The following is a 25,359-nucleotide window of genomic DNA, read 5'->3' as shown; positions in this document are numbered from 1 at the left end:
CACTGAGCCCTTTCTAGTCTGGGCATTGGAAGGAGACAAAAGAAGCAAAGGGCTTCCTTCTGCCCTTCTAAGAAGGCTTTGTTAATAGCACTTGACAATAGCTATACGTGAACATGGACACGGGCCAAGGCAAAGACCAACAACCCAGCCAGTATAGTGCTTCACCCCAGACAATAACCACACTCCCTTTTACATACCCCTTTGTCTCCAGAGGCCAGCTACTGTCAGATAGTTTCCTGATGGATGGCATGCAGCAAGCAAAGGGAAGGACTTTGGAATTAGACATACCTGGGTGTGAACCCCAACTCTGCCACCTAATAGCTGTCTGATATTAGGCAAGTTAATCTCTGGGCCTTGCCTTCCTTATCTATAAAATGGGAACAATAACATCTACCTCTCAAGGTGGTTGGGAGAATTCAATGCCTATTTAATGCTTCCCTAACACATGCCTTTATTTCCTGCTTCCCTATTTTGTTCATGTTATTTCTGTCCCTGGAGTGCTCTTCCCCTAGCTTCAGCTATTAAAACCTTCTCATCCATAAGGTCTCTGTCAAATGTCTCTTTCATAATTGTTTGTCTCCCTCCCCCGGCTACCCTCTCCACCAAATAAGCCCCATGAGCTGTCAACTCTAAGAATTTCCAGCACACTTTGTACCTCTAATACTGCATTTTGCTATCTCCGTTTTAAACCTGTAGGTATACTTTTCTTATACCTACCATTAAGTTGTAAGTTTCTGCACAGGAACTACATCTTGGCCATCTTTGTATTCCCTGACATGATATAGTGCCCGGTATACAGTAGACAATCAATAAATGCCTGTTGAATGGATGAACAAATTCTCAACAATGAGACCCTGCTTCCTATACTATAGTAAGCTCCCTATGTCTTGAAGCATCCAAGCATAATTTGGGTAGCAATATCAGAGATGACCACAAAAGGGACCCCTGCACTAGGTAGGAGGATGGAACTGGTGACCTCCAAGGTTCCTTTCTCTCTGCGTTTCCATGAAGATCGTACTCTAACTCCCTACTCTTTATACATGCCAAGGTTGTCACTTCCATAAATGTTACAACGGGTCTTTTCGTCATAAGCATTCCTTCAGAGAACGTCTCATCTGTGACAACCATTCTGCATGCAAGTTGTACCTAAAACTCAGTATACCTGAGCGTAAAAAGGCAGTCTTCTGCTTACATGTCTCTGGCTTCTAAAACTCCCTGCAGCTCATGTTTCAGCAAACCACGAAGACTAGGTGGACAGCTACAGTAGATTGAAAGCACACCATCACCTTGATGCTACAGATCCTGTGAAAAGATTTTTTAGGTGGCTAATAGGCAACAATTGCCTTCCCATGGCTAAAGTATTTAGGAAAAAAATATTTTTTAAGAAAAAAAATCCAATAGGAGCCATGAGTTAAGACACAAAGTCCATGTTGAATAATACAGTAGCCTATTCTGTTTCAGAACTCTTCTGATCCAGAGTGACTTGGGTAAGTCATTTCACTCCCCAGGTCCTTGATGTAACCATGCGGAAAGTGGGTTAACAGCAGTTGCCAACCACATCCCACTCAGGAAACACACTGAAATTTTACAACTGACTTTAAGCTTCCTTAGAATAAGTTCCCCTTAGAGTAAAGAACTCTGGTAAATTGGTTTGATTTATGAGGCTCAGAAAGTTCTCTTCTGGAGTGGATTGAATGGTGCCCCCCAAAAAAGATTATGTCCATGTCCTATCACCTGGAACCAAGAAATGTGATCTTATTGGGGGAAAAAAAAGGTCTTGCAGATGTAATTAAATTAAAGATCTCAAGATGAGGTCATCCTGGATTATCCAGGTGGGCCCTAAAAATAACGACAGGTGTCCTTATGAAACACACACAGAGGAGAGACACAGGAAGGATACAGAAGGCCATGTGAAGACAGAGGCAGGATTAGAATGACACAGTCACAAACCAAGGAAGGCCTGGAGCCAACAGAAGCCAGAAGAAGCAAGGAAGGATTCTCTTCTAGAGCCCTTGGAGGGAATGTGGCCCTGCGGACACCTTGATTTTGTACTTCTGGCTTTCAGAACAGTGAGATAATAAATTCAGTTGTTTTAAGCTACCAAATTTGAGCTAATTTGTTACGGCAGCCCTAGGAAACTAGCACACCCTCTCGCCCTCACCTAGTAATGTCTAAATGTTTCATCACGGGTGAGTTACCACTTTGGTTGAGCAATTTCATCAGGTGTTATGTTAAAGTGCAACATTCCTTGAGTAATTCTCTCGTATCTCAAGGTTAAAGAGTTTCCTTGGGATCTTCCTCCAGCCCAGGAAAGAGGAGGTAGGGGTTCGAGAATTAATCCAGAACACCAGGATAGGGACAAGGAGCAATGTCAAAGGGATTTAAAAAGATTAAAGGGACCAGAGCCAAATTGTATCCATGCTCAGCCCTGAGAAAGTCGTATTGACAAAGCCCAAATGTTACTTTAACAGCAATAATCCCATACTAGAAGACAGAAGAAGCTTTGCAGAAGCGAAAAAGGATAATACTGCCTCAGTCCTTGGCTCATATTCCAGAAAGTCTGCAGGAGGGTGCTCAGACTAATCCAAATGTCTCATTCTCACTGCTCAATGCGTTTGTTTTCCTATGCCTAACAAATTAGGTATATTTTGTATACATGAAAAAAAATGTTTCAAGCTACTAGCAATTAATAATCACAAAGAGAGCTGGGCAACAATGGAAGATGCTTATCAGTCTGGGTCTCCAGCCCAACCCTGAATTTGGTAGGAGTCTCTTCACATGACATCTGCCCTAGTCTTCAGCACTTCTGGAGATGCTGTTTAACCAGCTCCCAGGCAAATCTTTCCAATGCCCAATTGCCCTTACTGTTAAGATGCTTCTCCCAGCTCTAATGGCTAACCTAAATTTCAGTTTCAAGCCACTGCACCTTGTAATTACTTTCTCAGCCACTGTAAATAATCTGTGCCCTCTATTTTATCTTTCCCCTTTCCCTATGATAGGAACCTGTGGAAAAGGGAGTCGGTTGCCTTGTTAGTACAACATACACACTGCACCTGAGCAAAATGCAACCAAAAGAAAAATCACTCACTCTTGATCCCCGAGTGAGAAGCAATGTTATTGATCTTTTGCTTTTTCCTATCCTTCAGCTGATCTGAGTGTCTACACTGACATGCTCCAGTGCTGTGGCATTTATGCCATCTTGGGGAATAGCTGTGTAAATGCTCCAGTAATTTTATACATCTTCACCATACTGTTGTGTTAGAACTTGAGTGTCTGAAGGACTGGGAAGGACAGATTTTTCCTCCTCCTCCCACTCTCATGTAATATGAATCAAAATCCTCACTAATTGGCCTTCCTCCTGCATGTTACTGAAATCTAGACTTGGTGGCAACCCCTTCTGTGAAAGAGATTTAATGAAGGAGAAAGTGCATGGGAGGTGACTTGGCAGGCAAACCATTGCAAAGCAACTATGAGAACCTTGGAGACACAAGGACTTTCAAACACACATACACACACACACACATTGGTGAGTCCACTTTACCCTGAACCAAATGCTCCCCCAAATTGAAGAAATTTTAAGTTATTCATGCAATACATAAAAGAGTTTTCAGTGATGCTCAGTAGTGACTTTTTTTCCTCCTTGCTTTCTTCGGGAGCTATGAAAAACAAAAATAAATTACCCAAACAGGTGATTTGGGGATTTGCCTTCCATTCCCATGATTTCACTGAAAAACTCAGAAATTGCTAATAGTAACTTCATTCCCCTGTCAAGCTGGGGGTGAGTCAGATACAGAGCTCTCCAGAGCCCAGTGTGGGCTCTACGAGGCAGCGCCAGGAGGGCTCCAGATCAAGCTGCACGAACCAAGCCTGGATCCAGGGTCTCCCGTGGGCTGCTAGTCTTATATGACCTGCCTTCAGAAAGCCTTGAGCTCTTGAGACCACAGCAGTTTGGTTCAGGAATATCTGCCTCATTTACTTTTTACTTTTTTTTCCAAGGATGAACTGAAATAAAGTAGAAATGGTGACATGCGACCTATGGAGCCAGTTCTCCCAAACCGGGCTGACCATGCATATCTAAGGAGTGTGGGGTTCGAGGTAGCTGATGCTCCAGTCAGCTTGGGCAGTGATGGAAACAGCTTGATGCAATCACTGAGGCAGCTCAACTCAGAGATGATATCCTTCACTGAACAGGAAAATCAAATGCCCATGACCCCAGGCTGCTGGGCCACGTTCCCACAGGTTCAAGCTCTTCCCATGCCCTCCTCCTTCCCCTCAACAGATAAGAGACCCCTCCATGCACGGTCCTCATCTCTCCACCTCCCCCATCAAGAGCAGAGAGAGTTGGGTATTTGAGTTTGAATCCCCAGCATCTCACGTATAGTGGGTTCTCAAAACTGGTTGCAGGAGTAATTCTCAGCAATGCCGAGCCCACCACAAGAGTAGCGAGTAGGAACACGGCTCTTAAACCAGACTAAGTGAGTTTAATTCATTTTGTAGCTCTTTGACCGCAGATAAGTCACTTAACCTCTGTAAAGCCTCAGTTTCTTCATCTGTAAAATGGGGGAAATAATAATACCCACCTGGTAGTTCTATTGTGAGGATTAAATGGGATGTTGCCCATAAAGGGCTTAGCACAGCGCCTGGCTCAATAAATGTTAACGATTATTAGCACTGCCCCCACCACAGGTGCTCAATAAAAACTTGCTGAATTGAAGTCACACCAGTGGGAATGACTAGCAGATGTGAAGGCGGCCTGAGCTTTTTTTTTTTAGGGTTTTTCCCACCTCACTCTCTCACTCTGCACCAGATGACCTCTGAGAATTTTTCTTTTCTTTTTCTTTCTTTTTTTTTAAATTTTTTTGAGAAAAAGGATAGAATAGGGGATAGTTAGGCTCTGCTTTTGCTGATCTTCAGTTTTTCATTCAGGGCAGAAAACCAAGTCTGGCAAAGTCAGGAAGATGATTTTCTGAGAAATATGACAAGGCTATTAAAAACCCTAAATGAAAGTTGTGTAATGAGCATGAATCTGAATACATTTAAATTTCGTCTAGATCCAGTCATTCCAACAACATCCTTATATATTTTTAAAGTGTGCTTTTGTAAATGTGAGGAGACCAAAGCCCTAAAAGATGGCAGAATTTCTTCAAGGGTTGGGATGGGGAGGGGACGCACAATTGTCATGAAAATTAACCCCTGAAAATGCACAGGATTTTATTACCAAACGGATGCCTGAGGAGATTACTAGATTTTGAGGGTCTTTACTATCAAGAGAGAAACCTGCATGCCTGAAATAATTAAGAAGAAGAAACTCAATTATCTAGTAAACTGAAATTTCAAACCACCCTGCTTACCTAAATGAGAAAAGCTGCTCAGACTAAAGCGTCATTACTTCTATTTAGACAAGCCTTAGCAAAGATATACAAGGAGTAAAGAATGGGACCCCACATTCTTCCCTAAGCCACAACAATGCCTGTTTATGTAAATAGGATTTTCAATAACAGAACTGAATCCGAAAAAAATGTTTTCATTATTGTCTCTGAAAAAATGCAAATGCAGAAGATGAAAGTCAAGGGGCTTTCACTATGATGGGCACTGAATACCCTAAACTATTTATTCTATGCGAATCTGAGCCTGGACTCCAAATGGGTCTAAGAAACAAGAAATGACTCTTTTCTCCTTAAAAAGGTCTGAGTACGATATGAAGAATTACAAAGGTTTCTCTGGCTCGGTGGCAAATTGAGTGCATATTTATTCAAAAACTCGGTTTACAAAGAAAAGTAGTAGTAGTAGATATCTATTTACCTTTATTTGGCAGCCCCCTCCAAAATCTGGGCCAAAATATAAATATCCTTGCCTCCCTCATCATCGCCAGCTGACAAACACTGCCGCGTGACCATAATAACCTCCAGGCGCAAACGAAAAGCTCATTAAAGACTATATGAAGGCTATTTATAGGAGAACTAAACAAAGAAGGAAAGAACTATTAGCAAAATTAATTAGACTGTTCATACTTTTCACAACTACTACTATTTGTTTGAACTCAAGTGTCCAGCTCCTTTACTGACAGGTATTGATGTCTACAGAGATACCACATATCCAGTTTTAAACTGACCCTGTAGGTTTTTGGTTCAAGAACTCAGGTTTTGACCTATACTCTGTATATCAGCCTTCCTGTTGCTGTTTAGGCAGCTGATAAGAGGCAGAAATCCTTCTTGCTCATTAGGCCATTAGCTGCTGTTAAGCAAAGGGCTCAGGGAGGGGGTGTTCAGTGGCCCAGAGGAATGTGCCGAACTCCACATATAAAGCCAGCCCCGATTTGGGGTTAAGAATTTAACCTTAAAAGGCTGACAAGTCATAAATTTGCCTGAGGTTCATATATATGTGTGACTTTCACAGTTTATATTTCCTAGCCAGGACTCAAAGTCAAAACATGCCCCCTGATTAATGAATGGTACTAATTGTTATTCCTGACTCGAGAACATTAGTCTTTACCCAAAATATTTTCTTAAAAAACACACAATCTCATACTTAAAACTCTCTGGCTTTGGGGAGTTTGGATAACTGGTTAGAAAAAAAATAGGAAGAAGAGCCTAATGTTATCTGTTTCTTGGTGCTACCATTTTGGTAGTCAAGATTGACTGAAAAGCTTCCATTTCATTGTGTCTGTCAAGCAAAGTGCAAAGGAATGTCCTCAAAATCTAAACATCTGAGATAAAGCAACCATCTGTGAGTCCACACAAGAACTGAGCTGGGGTGGGAGCGGTAGGGACAGAGGGGGGAGGGCTGAAGTATCTTCAAGCACATTTTGTCTAACTTAACTTGTTAAATATTTATACATAACTGCATAACCTAAGAACCTTGGCCAAGCTTGGAAGAGATAATACATATAGGACAAACCAAAGATCGCCATAAGTGTAAGGACAAAGAAAAAATACCAAGAAACAGTCCAGTTGGAATACACTCTCTAACCTGTAGTCAAACTTGAAATGAGGACAATAAAATCCTACAAATGCAACAATGTCCTGAAATGTGATAACTGCATCAGGGAAAAGCAATTTGGTTAGCCTACAAGGTAGATGTCAGCCCTACCCCACTCTAGCAGTGTTTCAAAGGGGCACCTTTATCTTTAGAAAAAGGAAAGGCATTCAGTATAAGAAAATAGATTTCTAAGAACAAAGATGCAATTTGCATTCATTGAGAATTATGACAAAGTGCGAGAGAATGTAAACTACATTGCAATGATCTGAGGTACTTGAGTCAGATATATTTAGCCTCGTCCTATCTGTACAAAAAGCCTTTTAAATACTCAGAGTTCTTAGAAAGTGGAATGTAAATTTATCATCGGTGCACATTTTAGACCTCTTCATTTCCAAACTAAGGAACTGAATTTTGCAATATACCAAGAGAAGTGACCGGGTACCCCAACCAAATATGTGGGCAGAAATGCAAAGCCTGTTTTCTCTCCAGAATCAGTGAGGGCAAGAGGATGTGGCAGAGGCAGAGGCAGAGGAAGATGGGGGAAGAGAGGGGAGAAAAGGAAATCAGGAGCTATAGGAAAAGGAAACACAACTTACAACTAAAACAGAGAGGAAAATATAAAACATCCCACGCATCTTTTTTTTTTTTACAGAACAAGAAACACAAAACCACTCAATAAATATAGCAAACCATAAAACACCTTCTGTTCTAAATTATAACCAGTTGAGAGAGAGTGTGAGGGTGAAAAAGAGGAAGGTGAAAAGGGAAGATATGGGGAGCTGTCCGACAGATGATGAAGGGAGGACCCTCAGGCGCTCTGGAAGTACCCCGATCCCCCCAAAGGGCTGTGATGAGTGTGTACAGAACATCCACTCTTCCCCTACAATAACCTGGCCTACTTCTCATCACTACTCTATGAAATGTTGATGAGCTTTTGGGGAATTTTACCCAGAATTGTTAGTTGATAATACATCTCATAGCCACCAGGATCTAACCTGAAAATAAAATTGAATATTGTTGAAGGGTGGGGGAAGACTCTGAATGATTGAATAAATGTTGGTTCCAACATCACCTTCAGGCTTTGTGAATGAGGCAACCTTACTCTCTCAAAGAACAAAAAGGCAATCTGACAGCTTTTGAAGGCCAAAAGAACCTTCAGGCAACGTTACTAAATTGACCCACAGCACTGAACTTTCAAAGGCAAGAAATGACTCGGGTTTTAGAAATTAACACTTGTATAAAACCTTCAGAATTCCGTGGGGGAAAATAAACCTTTATTTCAGAAATAAACTTTGAAGTTTGAAAACAAAGCAGAAAATCTGTTTCTGAAAATAGAAGGGACTATTTGAAACACTGAGCAGTTCTTCCATGGCTCTTTGAAACTCCTAAAAAGTTCCACTCTGACTTCTGGGGATGGCCAGAGAAGACATCCCTCAGAATTCCAGCCAATGACAACGTGGGAAACCATTAGTTCCGGAGGTTAAGAGCAATGATCTCAAGGGATATTTGCCTCTGGCCACATTAAATTAAGGCAAGGCCTAGACTAGAGGGTCTACTCATCTGGGGGAGGAAAGACTGTTTTCCAAACTGGTCACAAAGTTAGCAACCAAGCAAAGATCCCGTAGGCTCTCTCTAGCCCACTCATTCTCACATTCATTCTCTCCCTCTCCTCCCCCACACTCTCTGAATCTCTCTCTCCTGCCCTCTCCTCCCACCCTCCCTTTCTCCCCCACTCCACCCATCTGCATCAATGAATAAATAGCTGAAGCAGAGCAAAAACAAGAGAAATCAAAAGAACAATGATGTATTATAGGCAAGACCCTCTCTTTTTTAATTGAAGTGTAGTTGATTTACAATGTTGTGTTAGTTTCTGGTGTACAGCATAGTGATTCAGTTACATATATATATATATATTCAGTTATATATATTATCATATTCTTTTCATATTCTTTTTCATTATAGGCTATTAAAGGATACTGAGTATAGTTCCCTGCAAGACCCTCTCTTAAGTGCTGCAAGGTTCTTACCCTCAAGGAGTTTACACTTGGAAGCAGCCCTTCTGAAACTCTAACCTGCAAACAAATCACCTGGGGAATCTTGTTTAAAAATATAAATTCGGGTTCAGTAGGTCTGGGATGGGGCTTGAGATTCTGCATTTCTTACAGGCTCCCAGGTGATGCTGATGCTGCTGGTCCATGGACCACACTTTCAGGAGCAAGGCTCTAGTAAGAAGAAAAAAGTCAAGTACATAAATAATTACAAGAGCAAAGGAGAAACAAGGCCATAGGAGAAGTACAGTGATATCAGGCTTCAAAAGGAGAAACGATCACATCTAGTCATCAGGAATCACAAAGTGATTCATGAAGAAGATGGCATTGCACTGACACCTTGAAAGATGGGTAGGACTGCAGCAGGCACTGATAAAAGAAAGAGAGTCAGGTGGTCTACAAGCAAAGATGTGGAGGCACACAACTACAGGGTCCTTTCAGTAATGCGTTAGCAGCCTGTTATGCTTGAGTAGAGGGCACACATGTCAACAGGGTAAGAGTGAGAGGCACAATGGAGGCAGACTTGCAGGACGTAGCCATTTAATTTGGACGTGAGATGTAAAGAGAGAAGTCAAAGATGATTTCAAGACTTCAAGATGGGTACCAGACAAAGATGCTATCACCAGAAACATAGAATGTTGGAGAGAGGCAGGTTTGTGCAGATGGGAAAAGAAAATCATGGACTAATTTTTGATTTTGTTGAAAGTGAAGAACTGGCAGGACTTCTGGATGGAGATCTCCAGCAGGCAATTGGGAAATACTGAACTGGACAGCAAGGAAGAGGTCAGGTTGGAAAGAGATGAGGGAGCCATTCAAACAGCAAAGATAATAAAGTCATGGGAATGAACAAAGAGAGAACCAAAAGGGAAATGAACAAATACGACTGGAACACTTGCATTTAATAAAGGGTGGGAGGAAGAGTCAGCTTTACAAGTAGGAGGGGAGCCCAGAGTGTACAATATCACAAAAGTCAAAGGTGTGTGGGAATTGAAGTCAAATAGTTCATATCCAGACCATAGTCCTTTCTCTCATAATCTAATGGATATATTGCAGAGAGCATGAGCTATGGAGTGAGACAAATCTGGATGCAAATCCTGGCTCCACCACTTACAGCACCTGAGGGGAAGTAAAACTTTCTGGGCCTCAGTTTCTTCATCTGTAAAATGGAGATAACACACCACCTACCTCTCAGCTTTGCTGTGTAGATTAAATAAGAGATTAAATATAAAGCAACTGACACACAGTAGGCACTCAGTAAGTGGTAGTTTCTGTGATCTTCTCTTGTGGCCCTTCCAAATTATTCCAGCAACCTTAAAGTAGCCTCAAAAAAAAAAAAAAAAACCACTGGAGAACAGGTAGTTTTAAGCTTCTGTTGAACAAAAGTAGAAACCCTGATGAAGGCACCTTCTTGAACAACAGAGAAAGTAAAGAAACCATTTATGCCAGATAAAACAGAAAATTATACAACCCTCTCCCTCCACCAACCAAAAAAAAATCACATCTCCATAGACAGACCCTTAAGAAAAGATCAGCCCAATCACACAAGTATTCCTAGTATGTGCATGGAATCACACGTTTCAAAGACTAGCCAGTAGGACTCAGGGTGAAATAGAATAGAGACCAGAACTCCAAAGTTACACGCTAGGATAGCTTTCATTCTCTAGAGGGGGAGAGCCAGAGGGACCTCCATGTTGGAACCAGACAGGTCAGTGGAACTCAGAACCTGCAGACACATTACAAGTGGTTGGATTGTTTGTCCATAAGCTATATAAAAGCAAGGCTTTCCCGACACAAATGTAAGATATGATGATGAAAGACCACCCACTGCTAAGGGTAACAAGAACTTTCAGTTTAAATAACACACATAATTATTAATTATTACTATCAAAAATAACAAAAATCTGATCCCTTGATTCCAATGTATTTTTCTAAACAGAAGTCTCTGTGTGTGTGTGTGTGTGTGTGTGTGTGTGTGTGTGTGTGTGTGTGTGTTTTGGAGTAATCTTATTTGCAAAGTCTTGGACAATGACAACATACACTCATACTTTTAATCAAGAGAGTTCTTAAAGTCTTTGGCAGTTTTTAAAAAAAATCCCCAGATGCTGGCAAAACACATTTTAAGACATGTCACATACAAAAGCCTGGAAAATATCATCCACACCCAGGACCTCCAGCTTGAGCCGATATGCTGATGAGCCCTGACTATGCTTCTCCTGAACTCAAGAAGAATATATACACTCTTTCCCAGTGATCTCGTCTATTCCCAGTTTTCAATTACCATCTATATGCTTCTAATGTCCATGCATGTATCTCCAGCCCTGATTGCTCTGTCTTCTATGATCCAAAACACAACCTCAACTGCTTACCAGACATTTCTGCCTCAATGATTAAAGGACACCTCAAACTCAACCTGTTCAAAAATCAAACTCATTGTTCACCCCTCAAAAATGTTTCTCCTATGTTTCACTCATTTATTCAACATTTACTAATAACCTATTATCTGCCATGCCCCACCACCCAGCAAAACTAGAAGTTCTAGACTCTCCCTTCTGTCCTCATATCCAGTCACCAACTCATGTCTACTCTATTTCCTATATTCTCTCAACTTTACCTTTTATTCTCCTATTTACTGCCTGCCTTTTCACCTGCCTTATTAAAATTCCCTGCTACCACTCACTCTCCAGTCATCCTCCATCCTGAATAATATTTCCTCTTCTTCAAATGTTTTCATGGTTCTTCATCATCCTTGGATACAGTCCAACAAAACTCCTCAGCATTTCCTATCTACTTTTCTAGTTTATCTTTCCTCCACTTTCCCTACATCTGTACTTCAAACAGTCCGAAGTATTCCAGTCCAACAAATGTGTCATTTTGTCTCATACCCCTGTACCTTTGCACAGACCTTACGTGACAGCCCACTTTCGGCAACTAGGCACCCCTTCTCCATAGCTCAGCAGCACCCAGATCCCCGTATAGCACCCAGCTCTACGGCAGCTCTCATTATGCTGTCTTGACATCCACAGTTTTCCTTACTGGCTTCCTTCCTAAGCAGTGATTTTATCTTATTTATCAGCTCCTGGTACAGAATCTGTGGTCAATAAATGCTGGTTGAAGTAAAGACTAGATGAAAAACTTTTAAATTTTTATGCAGAGATACCATGTAAAGTTCTTTATCAGTAGGTTCCTTTTCTGAGAATTTCCATCTGTTTTCCAAAACATTTAAGTGTGGCTCCCAATACAGTCACTCCATGAAACCTAACTTGAAAAGTACCTCTTGGGTCACAGGCTCACTTCCATGGAGCTCAACACACAATGCAGCCAGTGCTAGAAGCAGTTCTCCAAAATGAGCCAAATTCACAGTATGCGTTAACCACCACTAATTGAACAAGGGTCACATCTCTGTGCTTAGGGAAGTGATGGGACTTGAGAAATGAGCAGTAGCTCTGTGAAATCAATGACAACTAGCTCTGTGACAATTTGGGGCCAATCCAACTCAGAATGGTTTACTCAAGCTCTGAAAAGCTGTGCCCCCTTGTTCTTCCCAGTGTAGGTTACGCTTATCCTCTAGATGATGAAGGGTGTACCCCTTGAGGAGTTGTAGGAATATTATATGTGTGCATGTATGTGTGTACAAATGTGTGTGTGTGTGTGTTGCAACCAAGCAGATCTGTGGAATTCAGAACCTGAACCTGCAGACACACTACGAGTGGCTGCATTGTTTGTCCATAAGCTATATAAAAGCAAGGCTTTCACGACACAAATGTAAGGGATGATTGTGAAAGACCGCCCACTGCTAAGAGTAACAATTAGCGACTTTCAAACAGTTTAAATAGCACATAATTATTAACTGTTGCTATCAAAATAATATAAATATATATTTATACATATATAATCTATGAATATCTATATATAAATCATATGCAAACACCACATTTAGATAAGGCTGCAGCTAAAAATCTCTCTCGACTTGTCACTTTCTCCTCAAACTTCAGTTTTGAAAGAGGGGCAACAAGGCTCCCAGGGCCACAGAGAATAGAAAAATATGCTTCAGCTTCACCAACCCCCTTCCTCAGTCTCTGTGCTGATCAACTTAGACAATGATGCACTCAGAGAATCTGTCGTTCCCTAGGTGGATACCATCCTAGGATCTCATTTGACAGTGATCAAGCCCTCTAGACTATATCTTTACTTACTTATTCTTACATTCACTCCAACCTTTATTATTTACTCTGTACAAGGCACTCTAGTCACCACTCTAGAGGAGACCATGACAGTCAAACATGGCTCCTCCATTCAACAAGCAAAGGGTCTGGCAGAGGCTATGAATAAACTATGTACTTCAAAACATGGATACTAACTGAGAAGTACAGATAAGGTATTTCTGGGAACCAAATGCAATTGGGGCATATCTCTGCGGCATCTCTGCACGCATGAAAATTTCCATATCCAAACGTTTTCCAATCCTTTCAGCCTGTTACAGGCCAGTTAACTTTCTGATCTATACCAGAGTGTGGGCTTTTAATTTCCTCCCTGTATCTCTTCCTCTCTTCACTATGTTTCCCTCAGCTTCAGTCATCCAAATCAAAATTTGACAGAAAGCAATGGAGAAAAAGAAATTTTAAATTTTAAAATTTTTTTAAAATTAAAAAAAAAAGCAACGGAGAATCCCAGGACACCACGATACATACTGTACGTACCAGAATGCAGAGTTTTGGAGAGAGGGAGCAGAACCATTATTAAGGAGGAAACTATGCAAATAGAATTTTAACATTATTTTCAAATGAACGTATCCCTTTCCTTTTTCCCCTTTCCTACTTGGGCCTCTATCTGAAAGAAATCCCGACGGATCATCCTTAGCCAACTAATGGAGTTTTCTCGGCTGACTTTAAAAGTATGCCCTAATGCATACAGAAATTAAGAGGACTCTCTTAAGGCCCTTTATACTAATCCAATAAAATTTCCATGGTTGAAAATCCACTTTGGATTATGTCCTTTTAAATGTACATTTATGAAGCTTGATGTTATAGGTAAGAAACACCAAACACTGAGGAAAAACTTACATATACTTAATGTATGTTTCTGTAACTGACACCAGTTGCATTATTTTCACACTAAATACCACAGATCTGTAAAGTGAAGATAAATATATGCATTTATGTATATGTGGACATATTTAATTTATTTTTAAACTATTTAGAATAGCCCTGTAAACAAGCACAAACTACTTACTTACCTCTTGTAGGATCTGGGTAATCTACCTCTTCCAAGGAGTTACAGTACAGCCAAATGAATTAAACGAGTGTCCATTATCACTTACCTATAGGCAACAAGTAGGTTTTTGACCTGAAAAGGTAGTTACTTTTTTAGAAACCCTAGTATATCAGTAAAAATGAATCAACTACTTAAATATTGGTTTTATGGAAATTTTATGTTTACAGTACATTTGTAATTCCATTCATTCATTTAGCCTACAAATATTTATTGAGTACCTATTATTTGTGCTATGCACTGTGCTAGACACTGGGGATACAAAGATAAATAAGATACAGCCCCTATAACCTTGAGGAGATCACAGTCTAGTAGAGAGACACAGATAATTATGAACATGTACCTTAAAGATACTATAATCGGGATTTCTAATTTTCCAATAATAAAGTTCTTCTCAAAAGGCAGACTCAAAAAGGCCAATTAAAATTCTACTCTAAAGTTTTGCTGGATTTACAAGGACTAAATACATGCTTCATTGTGGAAATTTTTAAAAATACAGAATACTTTCAAAATCATCACTTCTGATCAACTTTCAGGTGGATGGATTGGAATACAGTGGGTGGAGGTTTCATTTATAATGGCTTTGACTTCCCTGTCCCTTTTTACTGCCACTTTCACTTGTATTTTATCTCTCTTCCTATCAATTATTTATCAATATAAGCCTATTAAGTATACTTCAAAGAGCTTAGTAGATTTACTAACCTAGCATATAAATACAATTTCAGCTACTAGGCGTAATTAACTGTTCGGAACATTAGCAATGCATTTTGGTCTTAACATTGACTCCTTTTTACTCACGAGGAAAAATACAAACTCTCAAATAAGGCTTTATCCAGCTACACACAAAGAGAGGCAAAAGTGAAAATGCCTTCCTAGATAATCAATCTGGATTCATTTTTGTTTAAAAATGGCAAACAAGTATTTCTAATACTTAGCACTTGTATAATTGATATTTAATTGGCCCAATGTGAAGAACAGAACTAAATCTTTACTTTGTATATTCAACAAGGTATCGGAGTGAGACTAGAACATTCCAGAGGGTGCTTTCCCCTCACACACAGCATTTCCAAATGCACCTTTTCTCTGCTGATGTGCCCACCTTCACGCTGCTTTCTGAATCACACTCTTCCGGTCATTACATCTCAGAAGGTAAATTCCCATTACCTTACGCTGGCTCTAAAGCCAGTCTGAGGCCCATGACACGGATTCTATTTTCTGATGCTCATTTCTTAATGGAGCACTAGGGATCCTGTTTCAAGCCTGACAATTTGCTAAATATGGGCAGATGAGTGGGGGATTTTTCTGCCCACACTTCCCATTAGACCCTAGATTACCAAAAATATCGAACCCACTTACATGCTCAGCCAGGGCCGAATACATGTAGGCTCCCTGGTGTGGTCTCTGGAATTGAGCCTGTGCACAAATTCTGATCCCAGTTTACAGAAACCTGTGAGGTACTTCAACAGGTCCATGCAAGTGTTATAGCTCAACTCCCAAATACAGTAATGTCAACATTAGTGAGAAAGGTCTAGCTGACATTAAATCAAAGAGCGTTTGATTTAAGAGATGTCTTACAATTTACGTGCTATAATAATTGTTGATCTTTAATGATACTAAGCCAGTCATAACAATGTTGCTAATTTCAACTTGTTCTCTGGGTACTCAACGTTAATAAGCCCTGCCTGATGGTAAGAGTCGCCAGCTAACTGAGGTAAGCCTGAAGCAGTCTCCAGTCAAAATACACGTAGCCTGAAAAGTTTGTCCACATGCCCCAATGATGTGCCATAAAAATTTGGACTTAGGCTTTTAAAATAACTAAGATGACATACAGCTTAAGAAAGTATTCGGAAGTTTCGTAGAGAATGTATCATGATCTAGAAATTCTATTCTCATCAATTATTTACTAAATGTTCTATGGTACTCTCAGCATTGTGCTCAACACTGCATCAAATGCAGAGCTTTCCCTTTAAGGAGCTTATAATCTAAAACATACAAATAACCATATGCAGAAAAAAGCTAGAGATCAGAGTAAAAAGAAGCATTCACAAAAATGTACAAATTCAGCATGCCAGAACTTTTCAGTTGAGCAATATGATCCCCAGTGAAATTCTTTCCAAATGATGTATCGTGTGCACAAGTTATAAGTGATTATCTTCAATTTTCTTAGAAATGAGTAATAAGATACCTCTTAAGACCCAAGCTTTTGTGTATGCATCAAACACTAAAGTTGGCGGGGTCCTATTGATAGCTGCCATTTAAGGAGAAAACATATTTTCTGTCTCGTCTCATAGCAGACAAATCCAGACCTCTTTTCTCCCAGGTTGGTAATAAGCAGCCTTTTTCTAGGCTACAGTGAACAGCAAACATTGCAACTCCAAAGATGGAAGCAGCAGAATGCTCAAAAATATTGCATCAAAATATTGGATACAACCTACCAGCCCATAAGAAAAAACCACATTGCAAAACTGACACCATCTGTGTCATCTAGCATCCATCAAAATCTTCTTATGCCTGTATTTCCTAATGCTTACAAACAATTTGCTCCAAGAATTAAGAAAACTCTTTTTAAGATGGCGGCCTTATTAAGCGACTTCTCCCTATCTCCCACTTCATCTCTTCAGTTTTTTTCCCTTGCCCAGGCTGGCTATTGTGACCATTTCAGCCAATTTCCTGGAGGTATTTTCTAGCCCTTTTCACCCTATTTAATCCTACAAGTTTCCTGAGAAGCCTGTTTACTTGTATGCTCCCCCACTAGGCTGTGAGTGCCTTGACAAAAGGAAAGACGTCTGTCTCCTCTTGGCATCCCCTGCACCTAGCACAGAGCTGCCAAGGAGCAGGCTGTCTGAGGTTCCTTTCAGGCCAAGGTGCTCCACCGACCATCAGCCATCTCCTCAACCAGACTGATGCTTCCCACTAGGGACATCTCAGTACCAATCATCAGAATTAACGTAAGAAATATATTCAGACCACATTTGAGAGTTCTCCGAACCATTCCAAGTTAGCACGTGATAATACAACTTTTTCAAAGTTTTAACCAATCACCTGCCCACCCAAATGTCCAATGCAATCTCCAAGGAGAGAAAACCCTCCTACACCTCACTTTCTCTTCTCTGTCCCAACTTTCGGACTGCTAACTGCTTCACACTAATTGGGGAACCATAGCTGGCAACCCAGATGAGATTGCTAATTCTCATACTTAAAAAAACGACAACAACAAATGCCCAAATACCAAACTCTCTCTCTTTTTTAGAGAACGTTGATTTTTATTTGCATGTTGTTTCATCTATTTTGAGAAACTCAAAGCCGATTTTGGCTCTTCAAGGCTGCCTTTTACCCATACGGGCATTTGGCCTTCTGGATTGGTTCTCGCACTTTCCAAGGCCCTCTAAGGCAAGATTCCTCAATCTTTGGGGAGTTGCAACACTACCACGGTTTGTTTGATTTTTCTCATTCCCATCCGTCCCCTTCACCACCACCCCCCCCCACAAATGTGGTGTATGGCATTCATAAAGTGAATTACACTTGATTTTTGTTTAGAGGAATTTTTTTTCAGACTTCTGTAACATTCCCTTGAGACAATTGGAAACATCATTGTCTGATTACTAGCTCACTTTCCTTGCCTAAAATTGTATCCATTCTTGATTGCGCCTGTGGGTAGGTTAAGCAAAACAAAATAAACATCTAGACTTATGAGCTCATTGGCTTTTTTTCTGAATTTTTCTAAATTAAATAAGGGCAAAAGAGCTACACTGAAAGTCAGTTATATGGATTTTTCTGCCAAATGCTAACTCTGTGTGCCTGGTTTCCATCTGTGGTGCTTTCCAAGTTACAAATCCTTAAAAAAAAAAAAAAGAGTGGGGTATGAAAAGATCTATGGATTTGTGGGACATGCTATTTAGAATTGCTATCCTGTGCCTTTGAACACTAAAAGAAACGGGAACATGAGATTGTAAGGCTTTAGATCAGCTTTGTGGAAGTCTAGTGTAGTCCTTCAGCACCAGTGATTTATTTTTTAGGCTGGCTGATTTCAAATGCCATTTAGTCTCATCCATATTAGCATAAGAAATGTACCTTATCCACTCTAACCCAATTCTGCTAATGGCCGAAGTTAGCAGTCAATCCCAAATGCTCCCCCTAAGTGAGACAGGACATTCTTGAGGATTTCTCCTTGTTGTGACCAAATCTCATTTTATCTGGGACAAAGAAAGCTTTAATGCAGTTAAATACAGTGGAGTGGGTGAACCGAACATGGCTTAAAATATAGATGGGAGGAAAAAAAGTCAAGCGGTCATCATGATGGTTTAGAACTATCAAATCATTTGCAGCTCTCTTTCAATTTCCAACTACTGAATGACAGCAGCAAATTATACATTTATTCATTTTGAAATTATGCACTTGCCATTGTATTTAGTCGGCCATTATCGTCTCTTCTCTGAAATACTGATGAGCTCTTTCCACACATGGACATTAGGATTTTCACCATAGTTTCCATATCTACAGTAACCATATTTGCTCAGCTAAAATTCAGGACACATGGTTTCATGCCAGGACTGAGTACTGGAAATCTGCCCTGCCGCAGAAAATCCAGGATATATGGTAGCTGTATGGGTATCACCATATTTGAAGTTTGGCTTTGCTCCAGGGCGAGTCAGAACAGTGCCTGCCATGTAGAAGGTGCTCAACACGGCATATGTTTGTTAAATAGAAGTCAAGTAAGGCATGTTGGGTTTATATGGTAAAGACTCTTGGAACGTGATTTTTTCCTATAGAGTTTGGGAAATATTTGAGGAAAATGAAAAATCTCCATTATGAGTCCCTGTTCTCTATATGTAGTATGGCTGTCCTTAGGCCAGGAGTAAGGGAGCTTGGAAGGAGGGAGCCCAGGCCAACTCTCATACACACAGTGTGTGGGCCCTCCCAATACTTTTATACAGATGCTGCAAAGAGGCAGGCAGCCAGAGAGCTGGGGGAGGGCGAGGGAGGGTGAGCGTCTGCATGAGTCTGCGTAGAGGGGGGTTGCTAAATGAATATCCGCACACTCCCTCTGGTCTTTTTTTCTTCTAAGCACAGTCTTTACTCCTTGGCTTCAACTCCGCCAAATGTGGCCCCAGCCCTAACCCTGGACCCATTCATCTTGTGGGGGCTCATCCTGTGAGGACCAATTTTTACATTATCAACAAAAGCATGTTCCCTGGCCTTAGAAATCTAATTACCGTGGCACTTAGAGGGGAGAGAGATCCGCCTGTTGTTTCAGCTCTGTGGAACTGATTCATAGGTTGCCCCTTACAGCTCCTGCACACTCCCACGTGGTACGTTATTAACACTTAACAGTGGAAGAGGTAGTTCTACCCTCCCTTAGAGCGAAACCCTGCCAAGCAATATTTAACATATGCGCAACTGCATTTCAGTCACCAAAAAGGGTGACCAATTACCTTTGCAACTAAACAGCAGGCTCGCTCGGCTCTTTTCATCCACCTAAAGAAAAGGCTGAGGGCGCGCTGGCTGCCTAGGTAACCTCCCTAGGTGAACGCTGGCTGGCAGCGCCCATAGGGCGCGCATCGCATTCACAACTTGGTCCAACCATCAGGCCCGCCTCCCTGACTTGTTGAGAGCCACGAGCCAAGTTTTGGCGAGGGCTGCTCCCCGATCCCTCGGAAGCGCTGGACGCGCCCGGCGCTGCATGCCTGGGTCGCGAAGAGACCCTGGAGGCCACAAACGTCTTACGTTTTGTGAGTACAACCAGCCGTTTCTCAGAGCGCACCTCTGATAAATTAACCTGTTTGAAGCCGACTCTTCTTGCCTGCATTGTCAGTGTAGCAACTTGTCCTAATTGGATTCTAAGGCAGGCTTTCAGGAGTCCAACCGCGGGACAGTCAATCACACAAGGCCATTAATATTCATCTGTTGACAGCGGCAGCCCTCAGCGAAGGTTAAAATATGCCCTTACAACACGATCTGATTGTGCAGAACAAAAGGCAAGCGTTCAGAAACTTTCCTCCACCTAAAATCATCTCCCCTTCAGGGTCCAGCCTGTCAAGAAGGCAGATGAATTTGAGAAGGGGAGGAGTTAAATCATCTTTGGGCTCCTGTTCCCCGGGCCAGCGGCACGCTTTTGGAAGCGATTTTGCCCGCCTAGAGGAGGGACGCTGTTTTGAAGGAAAAGGCTCAGTCGTCCTCATTTGGGGGACCCTCCTACTCAAAAGTTTCCCTCCGCGTGTCTTTACCTGCCACTGCGGGATTCGGAGGTCTGTCCTCAACTTTGCCTGCACTTGGGCCGCGAGCCTCGGGAACCCAGGCTGCGGAAAGGAGGGCGGGCGTGAGGGTAGGTTGGGGAAAGAATGGCCCGAGTCGCGGTCCAGCTGAGGCTGAGATTCTGACACGTAGGTGCAAGTGAGGGTGGCAAATTCCAGAGGCACCAGCTCGGATGTGGGGCGCCAGGTCGCCGAGGACGGCAGAACCAGCTCCAACCTTCCCGCCCTCCCCCCAAAAATGGGCGCTCGAGAGAAGGCCATGCCGGCCGTTCCTCCCACTTGCACCTTCGCTGACAGCCTAGCGAGCCCGGGGGATGCGGACGCGGTCCACACACACCCTCCTTCCCTCCCTCGGGAGACCTGGCAGGGCCCGGGCCCGGCGACCACTCACAGGTGCCCAGCGGCAGGGCGCACGACCGCCGCCCCGCGGGGCTAGGGCGCCCGGAGGACGGCCACCATGCGCCCCTTGGCTCTCCGCCGGGCGCGGGGAACGCACGAGGGACGACTCCTCACCTGGCACAGGGGTTTCAGGCACCCACTTTAGTCCGGGCTGCAGTCTCTGGAAGAAGGAGCGGACCTGGTGACAGGTGGCGTCCGGCGGCGGCGGCGGGGGCTGCGCCCGTCCAGGGCAGTCCAAGCTGAGCAGCATCGCCACCACCAAGCACGCGGTGAGCACGGTCCCTGCCATCCTGCTTCGCGGGGAGCGAGGAGAGCGCGGGAGAGTGGCAGCGGGGGCGAGAGCGGTCCCAGGACTCGGCAAGCCTGGCAGTGGCCCTGAGGAGCAGGAGACGTGCCGCTACCCAGCCGCTGCAAAAGTTTCCTCGCAGCTACCTGGGCGCTGGGCGAGGGCGGGAACGGCTCGGCGGCTCGGGCGGGGCGGGGCTGACCGGGGCGGGGCGGGGCGAGGAGGGACCGGGGCGGGGCGGGGCGAGGCGAGGCGATCGGCGCTGCCGGGGGGCGGCGGCGACCCCGCGGCGAGCCTGCGGGCGCGGGGCTGCGGGGACTGCTGGGGCACCGCGGCGCCGGGACCCGGCGTGGGCGGCGCGAGAGAAGGACGCGGAGCGCGTGCGGTGGCTCCTGGCGGCCCAGCCCAGCTGCCCGCTCGCCGCCGCTCTACACTGGGCGCTCTGGCATAACTACTGCAGAGGGGCTGCAGGCTCGGGCGCGCTGATTGGCTTCCCAGCAGCCGTCCCCTCTGACTGGCTCTGGGAGAAGTTCCCCAGCCTCACTCCTCCTTCCCGCCGCTCATTGGCCTACAGCCGGGAGGGCTTTTCCCTTGAGGATTTTTGCAACCTCTCCATCCTTCCTTGGGGTACGTGGGGTTCCCTGACTTAGATACCCCTCTCTGCTTCGCCACAGTCTTCCTCCCAGCCGAGTCCAGCTTGTCTCTGGCCACCAGTGCCACACAGTCTTCCTCCTCCGTGCAAAATCCACCCCTTCTTACTGCTCTCCAGGGGGTTCCCTCGAACTGTTTTCCCTATGCAGCTCTGGCCTGGTTCAAAAACCCAACCCACAAATAGTCACATTCACGGGCAGCTGCTGACCGCTGTGGTGGTGGTGGTGGTGGGGAGCTTCACAGCCTGTCTCATCTTTGAATACCGTACCTAAAAAGTCTGACAGCCCGTGGGGCTTACTAGGTTTAATTTACTAGAACCTCACAAAGTCAGAGAAGGCACCCGATCCCAGGATGTTAAAAGAATCTGCCTCGTGTAAGATGGCCCTTGGTGACCCTTCATGAAGCAAAGCATAACCGGTGACAAGATAACCTGGGGCTTAAAGCCAGCCTAACTCGTTAGAAAATCATTTCACACAGCAAATTCATTGAGCCAGAGCTAACCTGTTTGCGAGATCTCCTAGACCCAAATCCCCACCTCTCCTGCTTAAATTTCACCATTTGAAATCCGGTTCTTTGAAAATCAAATACCTCTCAGAGGAGGAATGCACTTAGTCATTACCCATATGCTCTAAGTAGAGATCTTTAATACCCATATTCTTTTTGGTGACTCCCACACACACCTCAGCATAATGTCTGGCACATAGTAGTAACTCAATGAGTATTTGTATCATGAAATGATTTAACATCTCAGTGTGAATTAGTTTATCATCTGATGGTGTTTTCTCTGATCCACGTAAAAGTAGGTATAGATAAAGAAAGGAAAGGGAGAGCCTCCACCCCAGGAATTCTCCAGTGAGTGCCAGGCCAGGGGAGAGGAGGTGGTGTGCCAAACGTGTGGGCTGAGAAGAGAGGCAAAGGAAGGGTAGGTTGCTGAGGAGGTCGTGCATTCATTCAATAACAAATATTTGAACTGCTGCTACGTGCCAGACACTGAGATACAAACACACAATGGGGACACAAAGATTAACCTGTGGTACCTGACCTCAAAGCGCAACAGGTCTTGTGGGGAAGACAACCAAACAGAAAATGTTAACATAGCATGTGGTAAGCGCCAAGATAAAGGCAAATGCAAAGTTCTAAGGGGTGAGAAGGTAAGTCACTGAAAGCCTCCCAGAGGAGGTGATGCTCTAAACTCAGCCTTGAAAAACCAGTAGGAGTGAAGGTGAGGAAAGAAGATATGGGGAAGGGTGCCAAGGGAAAAGCAGCAGCATGAACAAAGACTGCGACGAGAGAGCCTGGCATTGCCCAGCTGAAGGGCGGGAGGTGCAAGGGATGGTTTCAGGGAGTTAGAGGAGCTAAAGCAGCAGAGGGTCAGATTATGCAGAGTCCCAAAACCATGCAAAAGAACCTGGGGAACGACTTAAGGAAACTTTAAGCAGAGGGGTGACATAATTCTATTTGCCTTATGAAAAGATCTCTCCAGCAACATCGTGCAGAATGGCTTGGAGAAGGAACAGGATTGGAAGCAAGTTAAGAGACTGTGAAAATGATCGAGACAAGAAATGATAAACTCCTGTGGCACAAGAGGTTTGGAAAGGGAAAAAAACTACTGGGATATTTAGGAGATAGAACTGAAAAGTCACCTAGTGGATGTGGGGGTTGGGAGAGAAGGAGTCAAGGACGGAGGGCTCATTCATTCTTTTTTCAACAAACACTTGAGTGCCGCCTATGTATCTGGCATTCTTCTCCTACTTCATAATTTTGCCTGGGGCTAGGCCTGCGCCTGCATTGAACATTTGACAAATGACATATCCACTTTAAAAGAAACACCAATTAAGAGTCATAATTTGGCTGGTGAGTTTGATATGTTCCACCTGTGGAGCCCTGTGACCAAAGGGCAGATTGGAAGGCAAGCATTGATTGAATTTCATGACCTCACAGAGGAAGACATGACCTCCCATAAATTCATGATCTTCCAGAGCTCATGCAACTAACTACAAAGGCAACAGTTGTTTTCAACTACTGGGTATTGAGTACCTTGAAAAGAGGAACTGCGACCTATTTTTAATATATTCTTTTATATCTAATACACTTTGTATGAGGCAGGGCAGTGCTCCCCAAAGTGAAATGGGTGAATCCCTGGTGGTATGTGGGCCAGCGAAGTTTTTGGTTTTTATTTTAATAAATATTTGTTTTAATGTGGATCAGAAATATGTGCATATAGTAGTACATCCAACCCATGATTTCATTAGGACAAAGCTAAGTAGCGAGTGCTGTGATAAATTTATTTCACTAAAAGAAATAAATTTAAAGAAAACTATTAACTAGTATTGGGAATATGAGGATGTTAGCAAAATGTGTGGGGCGGTATGGGCATGACTAGGATTTGGATGAGGTCATAAGCAAACCGACCCTGAAGTTTTGGCAAATATTTCTTTGGCCTTAAAGCTTCTGCTCCTCCTCTGAACAGCTACTTGAAGGCTTTAAGGTGACCTAAGGTAGGAGTTAACAAAACTCACTAGGCTTAAGGAGTGGTTGCATTTTTAGAAGTGACTCTCAAAGACTTTTCAGCCTTCTAGCCCGCTAGCTATGACTCTAATAGTGGAATTTCAGGCACCAGAATAGGCACCGAGGAATAGGCTTTTGGTCAGGAAAGCAGGCAGGAACACTATAGACAGCTGTCCATCCTGCCTAGCCAGTGACGTGCAATTTTACTGATGAAATCCAGCTCCTTTACCAAAGTGTCAAATCTGTTACTTTATATGCTATAGACTGCCTTGGTGGCTGACTGTGAATTAAAGTTGGGTTGTCTTTTTCTCTTTTACATAAACAACCGTCTTACTTTTCAAGGCTCCCTTCCTCATGTTAGAAGTCAGGCCAATGACTCATCCTTACTCTTCAGCTAGAAGAGACAAAGAGAAACAATCAGTCTAGAGACACAAAAGGATGTGCTGATTGAGCCGGAGTTCACTTTCTACAATTCATTGCTCTGTGCTTTCAGGCCCGGTTGGAAGCATTTAGATAACACCGTTGGGCCCCATTTTCCTCTTCAGGCCTCAGAGGAAGGCTACCTAGCACAGCAGGCCCAGAAGAACTTTTCTTCACCTTTCGTTCCTAGTCTCCAGCTTGAAAGAATTCGAGAATTCCCAGCTGTAGCCAGCAGCTATTATCTTGCTGTAGCTGGGAGGAGAGTCTGGTTCCATGGCTCCAAAAGCAGCATAAATCAAGGTTTCTGGGAGAGGGTTAAGAAAGGGTGTTCAACAGCTGCCGCCATGGGAGGGGCTCCTACACAGCCATGCACAGGGCCACACACGCACATATGGTTTGTCTTGGGCCCGGTTGCCTTTGCTCCCCAGGTAAGGCTCTCCCCTCCCCCTCCCCCTCAGGTACACAGTATCGTCTCCCCCTCACGCCACCCTCAAAATCTGCTTTCAGAGAAGAAACTTTAAAACTCATCCGCTTACAGCGTACATGCTTG

The 25,359-nt window shown here is 43.3% G+C and overlaps 1 protein-coding gene across 2 annotated transcripts in view; it reads right to left on the bottom strand.

The window, feature by feature from the left end:
- GPC3 (glypican 3) overlaps positions 1 to 21,665 on the bottom strand; it is a 371,347-nt gene extending 349,682 nt beyond the window's left edge. The window contains exons 1-2 of one of the 2 annotated variants that reach the window (XM_032474511.1): positions 21,059 to 21,665; positions 20,519 to 20,590 (exon numbers count right to left, since the gene is read on the bottom strand). In XM_032474511.1, coding sequence (XP_032330402.1) covers positions 20,519 to 20,590; positions 21,059 to 21,233 — 247 coding nt within the window. In that variant the 5' untranslated portion in view covers positions 21,234 to 21,665. The remainder of the gene's footprint in view (positions 1 to 20,518; positions 20,591 to 21,058) is intronic. The other variant, XM_032474512.1, reaches the window with a different exon arrangement.
- Positions 21,666 to 25,359: the final 3,694 nt, after the last annotated feature.

The sequence above is a fragment of the Camelus ferus genome, chromosome X (assembly GCF_009834535.1).
Source record: "Camelus ferus isolate YT-003-E chromosome X, BCGSAC_Cfer_1.0, whole genome shotgun sequence".
NCBI lineage: Eukaryota > Metazoa > Chordata > Mammalia > Artiodactyla > Camelidae > Camelus > Camelus ferus.
The sequence above is the reverse complement of the archived record's forward strand: the minus strand, read 5'-3'. Positions and strand labels throughout refer to the sequence as shown.